Source organism: Giraffa tippelskirchi, chromosome 2, assembly GCF_054371585.1.
Source record: "Giraffa tippelskirchi isolate mGirTip1 chromosome 2, T2T-mGirTip1v1.2.pri, whole genome shotgun sequence".
Lineage (NCBI taxonomy): Eukaryota > Metazoa > Chordata > Mammalia > Artiodactyla > Giraffidae > Giraffa > Giraffa tippelskirchi.
The window spans coordinates 34059738-34078189 of NC_137276.1; the positions used below are offsets into that span (position 1 = coordinate 34059738).

The 18452-nt window shown below is 41.0% G+C and overlaps 1 protein-coding gene across 3 annotated transcripts in view; it reads right to left on the reverse strand.

The window, feature by feature from the left end:
- Positions 1–18452, reverse strand: part of LOC145531406 (cytochrome P450 2C19-like) — a 53744-nt gene that overhangs the window by 16527 nt on the left and 18765 nt on the right. The window contains exons 1-5 of one of the 3 annotated variants that reach the window (XM_081553799.1): positions 14689–14856; positions 13349–13511; positions 13029–13178; positions 2760–2920; positions 970–1152 (exon numbers count right to left, since the gene is read on the reverse strand). In XM_081553799.1, the coding sequence (XP_081409925.1) occupies positions 970–1152; positions 2760–2920; positions 13029–13178; positions 13349–13511; positions 14689–14856 (825 nt within the window). Of the gene's footprint in view, positions 1–969; positions 1153–2759; positions 2921–13028; positions 13179–13348; positions 13512–14688; positions 14857–18452 lie in introns of those variants that run through there. The other 2 variants (XM_081553793.1, XM_081553810.1) reach the window with 2 other exon arrangements.

The following is an 18452-nucleotide window of genomic DNA, read 5'->3' on the forward strand; positions in this document are numbered from 1 at the left end:
ACGTGAATTTCACCTTAATTTTTCAAATAACATTACTCCATAAATTGATCGTCAGATTTCACACAATCTCTATAAAAATCACCACTGATTTCTTTGCATAAATTGACAAGTTTATCCTAAATTTAAGTGGCACAGAAAAGCCAAAACAATCTTATAAAATGACAAAAAATTAGAGGTCTCATACTACTCAACTTCAAAACTAATTATGAAACTAGTAATTAAGATGTCCAGATGATGTGCCACTGATGTAAAAACTGACATTTAGATTACTGAAACAGATGCCAGATTGCACAAATGCTCAAATTATGAGTCAGTTGATTTCTGACAAGGTTGCCAAGATAATTCATGTGGGAAAAATGGTCTTGCCAATACATGGCACAGGGTTCATGCTCACAATCATATAACTCCGTATCTTTGCTAGTCCATTTACTTTACACTCAATTAAGGCTTCTTCTGTCCACACACCTACTCTTTGCCATCACATGCCTATGTAAACAGCATCATACATACATCATTCATCCATCTCAGATTCCCTCCCTTGTCCTTCGATGCAAATAAGTTGATCTATTTGCAACTACCAGCCAAGCAGGAAGCCCAGTTAGATCTAGTCATTCTTCTTTATTCCCTTTAGACTGTGTGTGCTATGATCACATTCATCATCATATTATACCATGATATTTTGTTACTTTTAACTAGTTGTTATCGGTTTCCAATTCACCTATGACGTCATTCTGTTTCCCCTTGGGTAGATTATTAGCACCCAAAGAGCAAAATCAAGGTATTTCACTTATTTAATGACTAAATATTACATCTTCATAACGGTTAGCATAGATTCATGCACACAAGTACTTAAAATGCTTGTCAGCATTGCTTGCCAGACCACTAAAACATCCCTGGTAAATACAGAAGTTTCAATGATCTACAAAATGCACAAGTAATCAAATAATTGAGCTGTCTTTAACCCATTACCTGCTCCATCTTGATTAGGAAGCAATCAATAAAGTCTCGAGGATTGTCAATATCCAGGGATGCTTGGTGTTCCCTTGTTTTTTCCAAAACATAATTTTTTACATAAGCAGTATTTGTAAGAAGTTTTTTATAACTATAACTCCATGGGAAAAAATCAAGGAGCACAGGGAAAGTATTGAGGACCTAGAAGAGAACACTACAGTTTATTAAATAAATAAACAGTTAAAACTACATGCCAAGTCCTGGTTGAAAACTGCAGTATAAATATTAAAATAAATATGTCTCTAAATGTTGAGGAGTATTTTTATTATACAAATACATAATTTTCTATGCTGATAGAAGTATTTCAAGGAGAAAATTCTAGTCAAGGATCAAAAATAATAATCATTTCCTATACCTACATATCATGTTCCCAGTATGAAAACATCTTTACATCAATTCTCCCTGTTTTTTACATCAGTTCTCTACAACCACGAAATAAGGGTTGGCACAAAGGACAAGGACTCACATTTTGTAGATGACAACAGAGGTTAAGAGAGTTTGCACAGCCTGATATAGAGCACAGAGCTGGTCCCTGATGTTTCTACCTCTGTCTCATAGACTCAAACATAAAATAAGTATTTTATTAATAGGACTGAAAGAGTCCTAAGTGAAGAAAGTGAAAGTGAAGTCGCTCAGTCGTGTCCGACTCTTTGCAACCCCATGGACTGTAGCCTACCAGGCTCCTCTGTCCATGGGATTTTCCAGGCAAGAGGACTAGAGTGGGTTGCCATTTCCTTCTCCAGAAAGGGTCCTATAGACACCATGAAACTCAATGTTTTATGGCTAAAGTAACTGAGCACCAGAGCACTTAAGTGACCTCTGTAAGGTCACACCACTGTCTTTTAGGCAGAAGGCAGAACATGTCAGCTCAGTATAGAGTACACCTGTGATGTTGGTTTGTGGTTCCTACACCAAAAATATCTCATTTTTTGTCATCCCCAAAGCAATTACCTTGTCAGTTAGGATGCCAACTGAAGCATCAAACAGTCCTAACCTAGTCAGCGTTCCCTGGCAGCACTCTTTCACTCAAAGGAGATATTCTCCTGCTTCCTAAATGCAGATATTTCTGCCAACTAAGGTGGTGAAGTAGTAACTATGTGGAAACTGAATGACAAGACTTGTGAGTAATGGAAGCCTTTCCAGAAGGGCCTGGAAGTCCTTCTATTGCTGTGGGCATGCTTTGGGGATGTTACCAAAGTAGTTAATGGAAACTGGGCTTTGAAAATTGGTAGAAAAACCACTGAAGAGTGTCAATAGGACTGAATTGTGGGCATGTATTTTCCTGTCTAACATTAAAGGGCTCAGCCAGCAGCCCCAGATGAGCACTCCATGATGCTAAGCTCTGGGCAGGACTGTGCTCTTCACACTTTCACCTCACAGCTTGGTGTATAGCGAGATCGGGCTGCTGCTGCTGCTGCTAAGTCGCTTTAGTCGTGTCCGACTCTGTGCGACCCCATAGAAGGCAGCCCACCAGGCTCCCCCCTCCCTGGCATTCTCCAGGCAAGAACACTGGAGTGGGTTGCCATTTCCTTCTCCAGTGCATGAAATGGAAAAGTGAAAGTGAAGTCGTTCAGTCGCGTCTGACTCTTAGTGACCCCATGGACTGTAGCCCACCAGGCTCCTCTGTCCATGGGATTTTCCAGGCAAGAGTACTGGAGTGGGGTGCCATTGCCTTCTCCAGAGAGATCTGGACCTCATGGAAAAAAGAGAAAAAGTGATTCCTCAAGAAGAAAGGCCTTTGGCCTCACCTGCATCCATGGAGAGCCCAAAATCTTGATATTTTCATTTACTGTTTTCATTAGATTTAGAAAATTCTGATCTTTATAATCAAAACGGTTCTGGAAAATAATGGAGCAGATCACATTGCAGGGAGCACAGCCCAGGATGAAAGTGGGATCACAGGGCAGCCCTGAAGAATAGCAAACATTTAAACACATCATTAAAACATACACATGAAACACTTTATCTTTGAAACAACAGGTAGACTGTTAGAAACTTTAAATCAGTATTTCTTGCACAAAATCCCTTAACAGCAAAACATTCAAAATGCAAAAATTGACACATCACTTTTACCTTAATCTGAAAGACCACGTTAACTTATTTAAATAAGGTTTATCTATTTATTTATCTTTAAATTATATTGATGTATAGTTTATTTACATTGTTAATTTCTACTGTACAGAAAGGTGTTTCAGTTATACCTACATACATATATTGTTTTTCAAATTTTTTTCATTATGGTTTATCACAGGATATTTAATATAGTTCCCTGTTCAAGACAGTAGTACCCTGTTGTTTATTCATTATATTTATAATAGTTTACCTCTGCTAATCTAAACTTCCAATCCTTCCCTCCCCCACTGCTGGAAACTACAAGTCTATTCTTTATGTCTGTGAGTCTGTGTTTTGCACAGATATACTCATTTGTGTCACATTTCAGATTCCACATACAACTGATATCATATGATATTTGTCTCTGTCATTCTGACTTACTTCATTTAGTATGATACTCTCTAAGTCCATCCATGTTGCTGCAAATGGTATTTAAATAATGTTATGTGCTTTTTTTAATCAATCAGGGACTTCCCTGGCCGTCCAGTGGTTTAGACTCCATGCTTCCACTTCAGGGGGTGCGGGTAGGATCCTTTGTCAGAGAACTAAGATCTCACACCCCACGTGGCACAGCCAAAAAATTTAAAATAAATTCAATCCATATTCACTGCCTTTCCTTATATCTTTTTCACCTAAGGTATCTGTTAATTTGAAGGGTGAATGATGAAAACACTTGAGGCCATGTTCATATCACTTAATTACTAACATTATCAGTGCTGAGTATCATAAACACTGACATAGGAAAATGAGAACAGTTAGGGACCTCAAAATGTTTTTTATATAATGAATAGTTGAAAGAGTCATGTGTAGAATCAGCAATGAGGAAGCGAAAGAGAGAGATTGCAGACTTCGTGTATGTGAAAAAGTAAATGTATAAAAGCAGGAAGAATCCATGCTGTATGAGAAGAAAAATTAATACGAGTGAACAATTATTATGAACTGGATTTTTTGTCCAAAGTAAATATAAAATATAATTTTTATATCAAACATAAATCCCAGGTAAGTGAAACCAGGAAAGGTTAATTGGTAAATGGCGTTTCTTTATGTGTCATTTCAGTGTTAAAAAAATTTCCTTCCTTAAGAATTAAATGACCTTCATTTCCAATAGCCATAAAAATTAATCAATTTAAGCAAGGCTGCATTATGTGGACCTCTCAGCTAGTCTTCTGTTTACCCATCGACAGAATATTAAACTGATAAATTTAAATTTTTCATCATTTACATCAAGTTTATTATATTTCCAATGAGAAATTCTACTAGAGGAAAAGTTTTCTTTTTTGGTAGGAGATCTATAAAATAAAATTGGTGCAATCAAACAATCAAAGAAAATTCTGGGACTTCCCTTGTGGTCCAGTGGTTAAGAATCTGCTTTGTAATGCAAGGAACACAGGTTCGATCCCTGGTTGGGGAGCTAAGATCCCATAGGCCCTGGGGCAGCCGTTGCACTTCAGCGAAAGATTTCACATGACACAGCAAAGATTCTGCGTGCCACAACTAAGGCCTGAAGCATTCAAATAAAGAAATCAACTTTTTTAAAAAAACATTCACGATATAAAGAGAGAGATAATATTCACATACATAGATGTGATTAAGGATTACTTGAATCAAAGTACAGTAAGGAGTGACATCAGAATGACAATGTAAGAGGAAGTCCCAGCCTTCGTTTCCCCACAGAAACACTGGTTTAGCAATGATATGTGGATTAAAATTTCCTTATGAGACTTCCAGAAACTTTTAAGAAGTCACAATACCATAGGCCACTATGAAGCTGAAAACAGATACAATAAAACTGATAAGAAGTGCAATATCACTTCACCTGCATCAACACCTCCCCCACAAAAACTCAGTGCTGAGGCAAGAGAATGGCCTACGTTGTGATTAATCCAGGAAAGAGATGGATGAAGCATGCATTCAGGGCAGCAGTGGGCTGCTTGAGGAAGCGGTTTCTGTCCTCCTTCACTCGGAGTCCTGACAGAAGTGGCACAGTCTGGATGTCTGGAATCACTGAGAATAGAGGGTGAGAGAAGTGATTTGCTGTGACCAGCATGGCCTGACACAGTCTAAAGAAGGTGCACAACTTGAGGCTCATCCTCTAATGAGGGGAGAGGAGTGGAGTTTCATCCAGTGTCCTGGTTTTTTGGAGGGCAACTCAAAGGACTGGTAACTGTCTAACCTGATTCAGGGCATTGAAGGGGAGCCTACAGATTTTTGGATGCCATTGTGAAAGGGAAGGTGGGAGAGCTTGCTTCTGTTGAACCACAGAACGTTCAGTGTGCAGACAGATAACAAAGAGAGCAAGAGAGGACTAGCTCCTGAGAATGAGCTTGGCAAAGTTTCCTAGTCATGAAATTCTACACACAAGCCCACAGTAGTTGCGGCGACCAAAAGAAACAGGTTTCAGAAGGCCCCAGAATCTCCAGCCAAGATGTTTGCTAAGTGTTTTTGCTCTATATAAAGCTGGTCCATAAAATCTGAAAGAGGTAGCTACTTTTTCAAATTAATGGATCTAAACATAAAGTCATGAAACACACAAAGAAGCAGGAAAAATGGCTCAAACAATGTACAAAATAAATCCCAGAAACTGATCCTAAACAAATGGAGTAATATCACTTATCTAAACAAAGTTTTTATCAGAAAGTGATGCAGGGACTTTCCTAGTGGTCCAGTAGTTAAGACAGTGTGCTTCCAATGCAAGGTCACCGGTTCGATCCCCAGTCCGGGAACTAAGATCTCACATGCCTCACAGCGAGGCCAAAAAAAAAGTGACACAAAGGCTCCACAAACTCAAGGAAATGATGCATGAACAAATGAGAATGTCAAGAAACAGAATACATTTCTTAAAAACAGCTGAAATCTGCCAGGTTGAAGAACACAATAAGTCACATAAAATTTTTGATCATAGGTGGGTAATTTGCTATTACTCAGAAGAACAAAAGAGAAAAAAAATATTTAAAAGAGTGAAGAAAACACAAGGGACTTACGGGACATCAACAAGGGGATCCATATACACATTATTGGAAAAGAGAGAAAGCTTATTTGAAGAATAATGGCAAAAACTTCCTATATCTGAGTGAAAAACTGACACAGATTCTAGAAGGCCAATACACTCTAACTAGGATGAACAAAAGAAACTCACACTGAGATACATTATACTCAAAGTGTCAAAATCAAAGACAAGGAGAGAATTTTGATAGCAGCAAGACAAGTGATATGTCAGATACGGTAGAACCATCATAATACTAACAACTGATTTCTAAGCAAAACACTGTAGGCCAGAAAGCAATGGGATGATACACTCAAAACGTGGAAAGAAAAAAGCTACCAACCAAGAATATTCTACTGACAAGACAATTTTTCAAAAATAAAGGACAAATAATCACTTTCCCAAATAAACAAAAAATGATACTGTGAAAGTGCTGCACTCGATATGCCAGCAAATCTGGAAAACACAGCAGTGGCCACAGGACTGGAAAAGGTCAGTTTTCATTCCAATCCCAAAGAAAGGCAATGCCAAAGAATGCTCAAACTACCACACAATTGTACTCATCTCACACACTAGTAAAATAATGCTCAAAATTCTCCAAGCCAGGCTTCAGCAATATGTGAACCGTGAAATTCCAGATGTTCAAGTTGGTTTTAGAAAAGGCAGAGGAACCAGAGATCAAATTGCCAATATCCTCTGGATCATTGAAAAAGCAAGAGAGTTCCAGAAAAACATCTATTTCTGCTTTATTGACTATGCCAAAGCCTTTGACTGTGTGTGGCTCACAATAAACTGTGGAAAATTCTGAAAGAGATGGGAATACCAGACCATCTGACCTGTCTCTTGAGAAACCTGTATGCAAGTCAGGAAGCAACAGTTAGAACTGGACATGGAACAACAGACAGGTTCCAAATAGGAAAAGGAGTACGTCAAGGCTGTATATTGTTACCCTGCTTATTTAACTTATATTCAGAATACATCATGAGAAACGCTGGGCTGGAAGAAGCACAAGCTGGAATCAAGATTGCTGGGAGAAATATCAATAACCTCCGATACGTGGATGACACCACCCTTATGGCAGAAAGTGAAGAAGAACTAAAGAGCCTCTTGATGAAAGTGAAAGAGGAGAGTGAAAAAGTTGGCTTAAAGCTCAACGTTCAGAAAACTAAGATCATGGCATCTGGTCCCATCACTTCATGGGAAATAAATGGGGAAACAGTGGAAACAGTGTCAGACTTTATTTTTTTGGGCTCCAAAATCACTGCTGATGGTGATTGCAGCCATGAAATTAAAAGATGCTTACTCCTTGGAAGGAAGGTTATGACCAACCTAGATAGCATATTTAAAAGCAGAGACATTACTTTGCTAACAAAGGTCCGTCTAGTCAAGGCTATGGTTTTTCCAGTGGTCATGTATGGATGTGAGAGTTGGACGGTAAAGAAAGCTGAGCATCGAAGAATTGATGCTTTTGAACTGTGGTGTTAGAGAAGACTCTTGAGAGTCCCTTGGACTGCAAGGAGATCCAACCAGTCCATCCTAAAGGAGATCAGTCCTGGGTGTTCATTGGAAGGACTGATGTTGAAGCTGAAACTCCAATACTTTGGCCACCTCATGTGAAGAGTTGACTCATTGGAAAAGACCCTAATGCTGGGAATAATTGGGGGCAGGAGGAGAAGGAGACAGCAGAGGATGAGATGGATGGCATCACCGACTCGATGGACATGGGTTTTGGTAAACTCCGGGAGTTGGTGATGGACAGAGAGGCCTGGCATGCTGCGATTCATGGGGTTGCAAAGAGTCGGACACGACTGAGTGACTGAACTTAACTGAGGGAGTTAATCCACACTAGACACGTCTTAGGGCTTCCCTGGTGTCTCAGGGGTAAAGAACCCGCCTGCCAATGCATGAGATGCATGTTCGATCCCTGGGTTGGGAAGATCCCCTGGAGAAGGAAATGGTGATCCACTCCAGTATTCTTGACTGGGAAATCCCATGGACAGAGGAGCCTGGTGGGCTACGGTCCATGGGGTCTTAAAAGAGCTGGACATGACTTAGCAACTAAAAACAACAACAACAAAGATATATCTTAGAAGAAATGCTAAAAGGGGTTCATAAAGTTAAAACAACAGAACACTGAGTAGCAACAGAAAATCACATGAAAATATTAAGTTAATCATCATATTTTGTGCTGGTCTCAGCCTATCAATAACCAAAGGTATAGATGAACTAGACCCTGTGATTCTTTTTATGACTGCAAGAAGTCCTTCAGCAAAAGCCATCAGGAAACTTTGAAACATAGAACTTAATTACCAACAAGACCTGGGTATTGCCAACATAATGGGAACACACTGTGAGGTTGTGAGTGGAGAGAGACAGACAGTGACAACTCACACAGTGGCCCGGAGTTCTGCTCTCACTGGGGTAAAGTTTGGGGCAGAGGTTTTCGAGGGCTCATTATGGGTGAATTTAGAACATAGAAAGTGGAAATACAAAGCACTGAAAGAAAAAAAAAACAGGTAGCCAAAATGCTTGTAATTGAAATCATCCAAGAACAAAGGAGGCTCAGTGGGAAGAGCTCTTTAGTCTTCTGGCTGGCTTGTGTTTATTTCAGATAACCACCTTTGAAACGGATGCTGTTTGGAAACAGATGCCTTGGCAATCACAGCCGACATCAGGTACTTGCATTATAAAAAAGAAAAAAAAACCCAGAACTGTCTGAGTTTAAACTACACATTAGAAAATGAAAATCAAAAGCAAGAGGTAGCACCTCACATCTGTTAGGATGGCCATTATCAAAAAAGAAAGAAAGAAAGGGAGGAAGGAGAGAGGGAAGGAGAGAGAGAGGAAGAAAATAACAAGTGTTGATGAGGGAGTTGAGAAATTGAACCCTTATATATACTTGATAGAATGTCAAATGATTTACTATGAAAAGCAATATGGCCACTCCTCAAAGGATAAAAAGAAAATTACCATATTACCCAGCAGTCCCACTTCTGAGTTTCATGCAAAATAGCTGAATCAGGATCTCAAAGAGATAGCTGCACTCCCCTGAAACATTCTAAAGGTCTGTCAACAATTACAGATAAAGAAATGTGGGAGGAGATTGGCAAAGATGGCAGGGTAGGAAGATCCTGAGCTCACTTCCTCTCATGGGCACCCCAAAACTACAACAATATACAGAAGAACCAGGGATGAAAAAAAACCAGAACCCACCAGAAAAGGTTTTCAGCAACTAAAGATATAAAGAAGAAACCACAAGGAGATGAGTAGGAGGGGTGAAGTGAAGTACCACACCCCTACATAAGCGACGCACAAAGGCAAGAAAAATTAAAATTGCAGAGATTGTCCTCAAGAAATGAGTTGTCTGAGCCCCACATTTGGCTCCCCAACCTGATGATCCTGCAACAGGAAAATGAATCCCCAGAATGTTTGGCTTTGAAGGCCAGCGGGGCTTACTTTCAGCTGCCCCAGGGGGCTGAGGAGGTGGAAACTCCACTCATGAAGAGGACATACAAAATCTCACATGCTCTGTACCCAGCATAGAAGCATTCATTTGAAAGAAGCCTGGGTCAGACCCACCTGCTGATCTCGAAGAGCCTCCCAGAGAGGCAGGAGGCACCTGGAGCTCACCCTGGGGCCATAAATACTGGCAGGAGCCATTTTGGGAGCTTGTTCTGCCACATGGACACTGGTGCTGGCAAGTGCCATTTTGGAATCTTCCCTCTATCTTAGCATCATGACCCAGCCCCGTCTTACCTCCCAAGAGCCTGTAGGCACCAGTACTTGCCCAAGGCCAAGCAGCTAACCGAATGGGCACATAGCCCTACCCAGCAGCAGAGAGGCTGCTTTAAGATTCTCTGACCTCACAACCACCCCTGTACACAGCCCTGTCCACCAGAGGACCAGGACTCAGCTCCAAACAGCATTGCACAGGCATTAGACCCAGGAATCCCAGGGCCCTACAATCAGAGAACAAAGGACTCAGCTCAAAACACCACTGGTCAGTCACCAGTGCCAGAATCCCCAGCCCTACCCACCAGCAAGCCTGCTCTCTTCAGACAAGCCTCACCATTAGCATGTGGATAAGAACCCCAGGACAATGACAGCCCTACAGCATGCAGAGCCAGTCCACATACCAGTAGGTTAATGGTGGCTTAGCTGGTAAAGAACCCACCTGCCGATGCAGGTGACACAAGAGACACAGGTTTGATCCCTGGGTCAGGAAGATTCCCTGCAGAAGGAAATGGCAACCCGCTTCAGTATTCTTGCCTAGAAAATTCCATGGATGGAGGAGCCTGGAGGGCTGCAGTCTATGGGATTGCAAAGAGTTGGACACAATCGAGCACACATGCATACAATAGTACCAGCTAGGCCCTCGCCAGCCAACCCGTAGGCCTGCCCTAGCCTTGTGACCAGCCTCTTACACCATGAGTGGACACCAGTCACAGGACTACCACAGGCCTACAGTCTGTGGACCGGCCCAGTTTTCATCAGGCCAGCGCCAACCTGAGACCTGCTGGACTTCAGAGCCACCCAGCAGTTAGCCTAGCTCAGCACCAGCCTCACCCACCGGTGGACAGACACCAGCGCCAGAATAACGGGAGCCCTGTAGATTGTGGACCCAACCCACCCAATTCTAAAAGGCCAGCACCTTTCCTATTGCCCCAGCCTCAACAACCAGCAGGCCAACACAAGCTTCTGAATACCCCAGAACCCACAGCCTGCTGTGTCAGGAACCAGTCTCACCAACCAGTGGTCCCATACCAACTCTGGGATCCTTGGGCCCTCTAGGTAGATTCCAGGACCTGGCTCTGCTCGCCTGAGCCAGCATGTGACACAGCACCTGGCTTCACCTTCCAGGGGTCAGGCACCAATCCTTGGATCTCGTGAACCCTGACTCTCCCACCAGTGAACCAGCACTACCTCTGGAATGCCCCAGGGTTCCACAATCAGCCACTTCTTGGGAGAGCATGGCCAACCAGCAACTGGCAGCCTCTGTACAAGGCAGGAACAGTCAACCAATCTGACCGAGGTCAACCAAGACTACCAGGTTGCCTACAGTAGTCGGCCCACAACAGAAAGACAAACACAGTCCACATGGGGGGAAATCCTGAGGAATATGGCTCTAATGATGAGTGGGCAGTATGTTGTTGGGACACATTGGACGTCTCCTACAAAACATCATTTCTCCAAGGTCAGGAATTATAACTAACCTGCCAGAAACACAGAAATAAAAACAGCAAGTTAGGGACCAAAAATGGGGCAACAGAAGAACATGTTCCAAACTAAAGTGGAGACATATAGTCTACTCAAGAAAGAGTTCAGGGTAATGATCAATCAGATGATCAGGGATTCTCTGGTGATCCAGTGGTTATGAACCTGTGCTTCCACTGTAGAAGGCACGGGTTTGATCCCTAGTCAGGGAACTGAGATCACACACGCCACATGACTCAACTAGAAAAAAAAAGAAAAAAGATGATCAAAGAACTTTGGAGAAGAGTGGATATACTGAGCAAGAAGTTAGTAGTTTTTAACAAAGAATTGGAAAATATAAAGAACAACCAAACAGAGATGAAGACTGAACACTAGAAGGAATCAAGAAAAGACTAAATGAAATGGAGGAACGGATCACTGAGGTGGAAGACAGAGTAGAGAAATCACTGATTTCTGAAAAAAGCATGAAAAGAAATGAGAGCACTTTAAGAGACTCTGACAATCACTTTATAGGGGTTCCAGGAGAAGAGAACGATAAAGGGGCAGAGAACATATATGAAGAAAAAGTAGCTAAAAACTTCCCTAATCTGGGATCAGTAACAGATGTCCAAGTCCAGGAAACAAAGAGAGTCCTGAATAGGTCTACCCAAAAAGCAACAATCCAAGATGCATTGTAATTAAAATGTCAAACAATTAAAGAGAGATTAAAAGCAGCAAGGGAGAATTAACAAGTTACATGTAAGGAAACTCCCATTACACAATCAGCTGACGTTTCAATAGAAATTCTGCAGGCCAGAAGAAAGTGGCATGACACACTTAAAAGTTTTAAAGTGATTGAAAGAAAAAATCGACAACCAAGAATGCTCTACTCACAAGGTTCTCAATCAGATTCAATAAAGACATCAAATTTTACAGACAAGCAAAAGCTAAAAGATTTCAGCATCACCAAATCACCTTTACAAGAAATAGTAAAGAGACTTCTCTAAGAGAAAAGAAAAAGCCACAATTAGAAATGGGAAAATTACAATGGAGAAAGCTCAGTGGTAAAGGCAAATACATAGTAAAGTTATTTTTTTAAAAATGCTGCATTTATACAGAAGTCATAATTGAGAATTGCATTAAGACATACCTAAACGATTAAAATCCCTAAATGTCATTACTATTTGCCAGAATTGTAGCCTTGGGCCCTGAAGTGACTCTCAGACACGTCTGTGAGGCTGTACGTATAAAAACTTCCCAGTTAAATGAACATAAATGTCATTGTTTCATGACCCATAAGGGTCAGTCTCACGCTGTCCAATTAACAAGTATTCCCTGGTAAAAAGCTCTGGAATAGACAACCCACTTTAATGCTACAGGAAAGACACTGTTCTCTTTTTTAGGAAAAGACTCAAAATTATCCTTTGTGATTTCTGAATTGAACACAAAGTTCAGGATAGAGTATTATTAAAACACATTTATACCCACACTGTGTGTACCATCATGGGACAATCATATGACACACATGACAATCACAGAAACACAAAAGCTCCCCTGGCTGTCTGTGCTTCACACCCTCCCCCCCCATCTGAAGACTGACAACCACCACCCACAGGAAAGATGTGGCTGCCCCGAAATGTTGCCAAGGGCATCACCGAGAGAGAGAGAGAGAGAGAGAGAGAGAGAGAGAAAGAGAGACTGCTAAGGTCAGAGTTACAGAATCACCCACCATTGGTTTTTCTCAATTCCTCCACCAGACAGCGAGCTTCTTCTTGAACGCGGTCCTCAATGCTCCTCTTCCCCATCCCGAAATTCCGCAGGGTCATGAGAGAGAAGCGCCTGGTCTCCTTCCACGTTTTCCCATTGCTGAATACAATTCCTGATGGGAGGAGAAACAACTAGGAGGGAGGTCCTAGGGAAGGAGGAATGAACTGACACTTGGGAGACTGAGACAAACAAATTCTGCTGGGGGGCTCTTGAAATGCCTGTTTTTCACCCTGACCACCGCTACCCATGATCTAAGCTGAACAAGTACAAATACACACCTACCATATCCCTTAGTATTTCTTTCAATCAGTGGGAAACTGCCTCTTCCAGAAAACTCCTCTCCCAAATCAATCAGAGCTTCCTTCACTGCTTCATATCCATGCAAGACTACTGTGGGCTTCATTCCAAAATACACAGTGAATACAGGGCCGTAGGCTTTTGAGAGCTGGGAATGGAAATGCATGTAATAGCAAAAGAAGTCAATACTTGATAATATATTGTGCCTGATACAGAATGTGTTATCATCCTACTATTATGTTTTTATTCTGCCACATACCCTAAAATACTTCTCAATTCAATTCATAAGTATGACGGTGATTGTTACAGTTTCCACTTATAGATGACCTGAGATCCTGGATAATGGTCCAAATAACTGGTACACAGATTATAATTAATCCTCAAATCAGCACTTTCAGCAGGTTTATTTGCCCACTAGAAATAAGGAAACTGAGGTTGGGGAATTCTGGTGCATTTCCAGTATCCCAGGGCTAATATATAGAGGATTCCAATTTGAAGATCTTCATAATCACCCTCTGATCCTTGAGAGGAATGTAGTGGTCCTCAAGGCCCAGCTTTAAACCATCAGCCAGCTGACTGTTTCAGAATCACTCACACAGCAGTCCTTAGAATTCTGATTCTATAGCCCTATGATGAATACCAGAAATTTATCATTTCAAAAAATAAATTCCGATAATTCCCAGCCTCGTTTGAGATCCACTGGTATGACTAATACAGAAAGAAAGGAAACATCGTAGAGGCAGTGCTTGGAGAGACATTATCTCATGGAAGAACAGCATCTTGCACCCTGCAACATTCACAGGGTACAGACGGCAGCTTCCTGCAGAATCCTGAGTGATGACTTTCTTTCAATCACTCATGCTCGTCTTGATCCCAAGTCAATTCCTCTACATCAGGCACAATGCCCTTTTGCAAAAAATTTTATTTTCCTGACTCTCTGAACAAAACAGGTGGATTACGTAGTATATGACTTCTGGAAGAAAATCTTGAGTCACAAAACGCTAAAAATCAGCCTCAAATCATAGCAAATGGCTGTGAAACAAAGGAGGAAGGCAACACTCCAAGCTTTTAATACTTTATTATTTTCATTTTACCATACAAAGAGCTAAGTGTTTCTCTACTCGCAAAACACATTCCTTTTTTCTCTATTTATGACAATGATATACCTGAAAAGGCAAGAAAAGTGTCAAATTTTACAGGAAGTAATTTGCTTCACATTTACATATTTCGACAGTGTGCCCATAGAAATATATGTATTAGCTTCATAATTAGGCTTAACTTACTTACCATTTGCAAGACCCTGGAGAAGCATAAAATCTACTTACACTGGTTAAAGATTTGCTGATGTTCTTAACATCTAACTGAAAGATATTTCCAAGAATCGGGAGAGGAGTGGGGCCTGGCGGGAGCTTCCCTTTCCCAGAGCTCTGCTTCCAGAGTGAGAGGAGAAGCACACAGGAGAGACAGAGCACCAGGACCACAGCCAGATCCATTGATACGTTCTCTTCTTACTCAGACAACTGTGAACCTGAAACCTAAAGCTTTTATAACAGTCCCTGCTAGTTCAACTTGGGCCTCTCTGATATAAAAAGACCAATCAATTACATCCACTTTGCACTCTATTCTGAGTAGACTTTGCCCCAATGATAAAAATAAATTGTGCTTTAATCTTGTTTTCTGTGTGTCCAGTGATCACTCTGGAAATTCCAGTCTAGCTGGTTTAGCTGTACTAGGATTGGGCCCGTGCGTGCATGCAAAGTCAGTTCACTCATATCTGACTCTATGTGACCTATGGACTATATAACCCATCAGGCTCACTGTTCAGGGAATTCTCCAGGCAAGAATACTGGAGTGGGTTGCCAGGCCCTCCTCCAGGGGATCTTCCCAACCCAGGGATCAAATCCATGTCTCTTATGTCTCCTGAATGGGCAGAACAGTTATTTACCACTAGCACCACCCGGGAAGCCCTGGGATTGGGTCCAGGTATGGCTAATTTAAAAAAAAAAAAAAAAGGCTCCTAACTGTGGATTCAAATCAATGACCAGTTGGAGATATCTCACATTGAGGACAATCAGTTTATCTTCAGTTCAGTTCAGTTCAGTCGCTCAGTCGTGTCTGACTGCGACCCCATGGACTGCAGCACACCAGGCTTCCCTGTCCATCACCAGCTCTTGGACCTTGCTCAAACTCAAGTCCATCAAGTCAGTGATACCACCCAACCATCTCATCCTCTGTCATTCCCTTCTCCTCCTGCCTTCAATCTTTCCCAGCATCAGGGTCTTTTCTAATGAGTCAGTTCTTCAGATCAAGTGGCCAAAGTACTGGAGTTTCAGCTTCAGCATCAGTCCTTCCAATGAATATTCAGGACTGATTTCCTTTAGGATTGACTGGGTTGATCTCCTTGCAGTCCAAGGAACTCTCAAGAGTCTTCTCCAATACCACAGTTTTTGAATTCAATTCTTCAGCACTCAGCTTTCTTTATAGTCTAGCTCTCACATTCATACATGACTACTGGAAAAACCACAGCTTTGACTATATATGGACCTTTGTTGGCAAAGTAATGTCTCTTCTTATGCCTTTTTAATTTTATTCTTTAATGTTTATCTTGTAATACTATATCTAACACTGGAATACTCTGTCCTTGAATTTGAAAGATTTTAAAATATTTTAATGTACTTACTGATATTACATTTGCCTATACATAAAATAGGTAATGATGACATATTTAAGATCATTTAAAAATCAAAATGCAGTAACTGTGGTTCAGGCATCCAAAATGAAGCCACACAGTCATTATGGGTGTGTTTAGATAAGTTCGTGCATTACTGAGAACTTGAATTGCCAACTGTGTCAAACTCAAGGACTCCACCACCATTTCAAAACAGCATCTGCTACCAGGTGCTTGCTACAATTTTGTATTTTCAAAGTTCCCCACCCCCTTCACAACTATGTAACCATTTTGAACCCCTCCCCCCAAAAAATTCTTGCTGACAAGTATCCTTACATCTTGTCATCTACAATTCTAATTCTTTTTTAAATTTATTCTTAATTGAAAGATAACTGCTTTTCAATATTGTGTTGGTTTCTGCCATACATCAACCTGCATCAGCCATAAGTATACAAACAATTCTAATTCTTCACAAGAAATTTATCTACCCTTGCAGTTTTTTGCATTTGTAAATTTCCCCATGTTGTAGTCTGGAGAACACAGTTTAAGTGCTTCTTGGATCTGTGTCTCCTGGGCTGCAGTCATAACAAACCCCCCAAAAATACCTCTTGGATTTCAACCAGACCGCCATTCTCGGAATTTGTCATTAATACCAACATAATTCAAACATCTCGAAAGACCAAAGATATATCAAGTAATTATATAAGTAAATGTACATGACTTTACCTTGAAATCTCAAGTCTACTCCACCAAAAATTAGACTTGGAAGGTAGAGATAGTAATTTTGTAATTTTCATTGTGGGAAAGGAAGATTTCGGGTGATTAGAAACAGCCAGTGTCATAAAGATCATATTAGGTTGATGCAAACATAATTGTGGTTTTGGACCATGAATTTTAAATCCTTATAACTAGCCTCAAACACATCTTTATTTAGAAACCATTACAATCAATACATTTTTTGCCAACGAGAAGTAAGTTTGTTTATTCCTGTAGCATAAAAATCCATGCTTGGAGATTCATCGAAGTCTTGGAAAGCATTTTCTGCATCCTGCTGGTTGTGGAAGCATTTTCCCTGAAAAAAGCTGTCCAAACACTTGAAGAAGCAGCAGTCAGTTGGCAGCAGGTCAGGTGAACATGGCGGATGAGGTAAAACTTCACAGCCCAATTTGTTGAACTTTTGAAGTCTTCGTTGTGCAACAAGTGGTCAGGCATTGTTGTGGAGAACTGGGCCCTTTCTGTTGACCAATGCCGGCCGAGGGAGTTGCAGTTTTGAGTTTATCCCGTTGATTTGCTTAGCATACTCATCAGATCTAATGGTTTCGCTGGGATTCAGAAAGCTGTAGTGGATCAGCAGACCACCAAACAGTGACTATGACTTTTTTTTGGTGTAAATTTGGCTTTAGGAAGTGTTTCAGAGCGTCTACATGGTCCAACCACTGAGCTGATCATTGCCAGTTCTCATATACAATCCACTTTTCATTGCATGTCACAATCTGATCAAGGAATGTTTCACTGCTGTTGTGTAGTTCTGATGGCTAAAATGGTAAAGAATTCACCCGCAGTGAAGGAGAGCCAGGTTTGATCCCTGGGTCAGAAATATCCCCTAGAAAAGGAAATGGCAATCCACTCCAGTATTCTTGCCTAGGGAATTCCATGGACATGTGAGTCTGGTGGGATACAGTCCATGGGGTTGCAAAGAGTTGGTCACGACTGAGCGAATATAAATAGAATGGAACAGAACAGAATAAGAGAAGATGACACTTCAAAACGACATTTTTTTATTTCCAGTCAGTTCATGAGGCATCCAACTATAGAGATTTTTCACCTTTCCAATTTGCTTCAAATGCCAAATGACCATAGAATGGTCAATGTTGAGTTCTTCAGCAACTTCTCGTGTAGTTTTAAGAGGATCAGTTTTGATGATCCTCTCAGTTGGTCATTGTCAACTTCTGATGGCTGGCCACTGTGCTCTTCATCTTCAAGACTCTTGTCTCCTTTGCAAAACTTCTCAAACCACCACAGCACTGTATGTTCATTAGCAGTTCCTAGGCCAAATGCGTTGTTGATGTTGTGAGTTGTCTCTGCTGCTTTACCACCCATTTTGAACTCAAATGAGAAAATCATTCGAATTTGCTTTTTCTCTAACATCATTTCCCTAGTCTAAAATAAAAATAAAATAAACACAAGTGATAAGTCATTGGCAAAAAACACAAAGCAAGAAATGTGCATTAAAATGATGTATAACATAACAGGAGCTTCCCTGGTGGCTCAGATGTAAAGAATCTGTGTGCAATGCAGGAGACCCAGGTTTGATTCCTCACATTTAAGAATTCATGCCAGTATCAAATGACAAAGTTACTTTTGCACCAACCTAATAATAAGACTAGGATTTAAACTGAGATCTTCTGATGCCCACTGTGA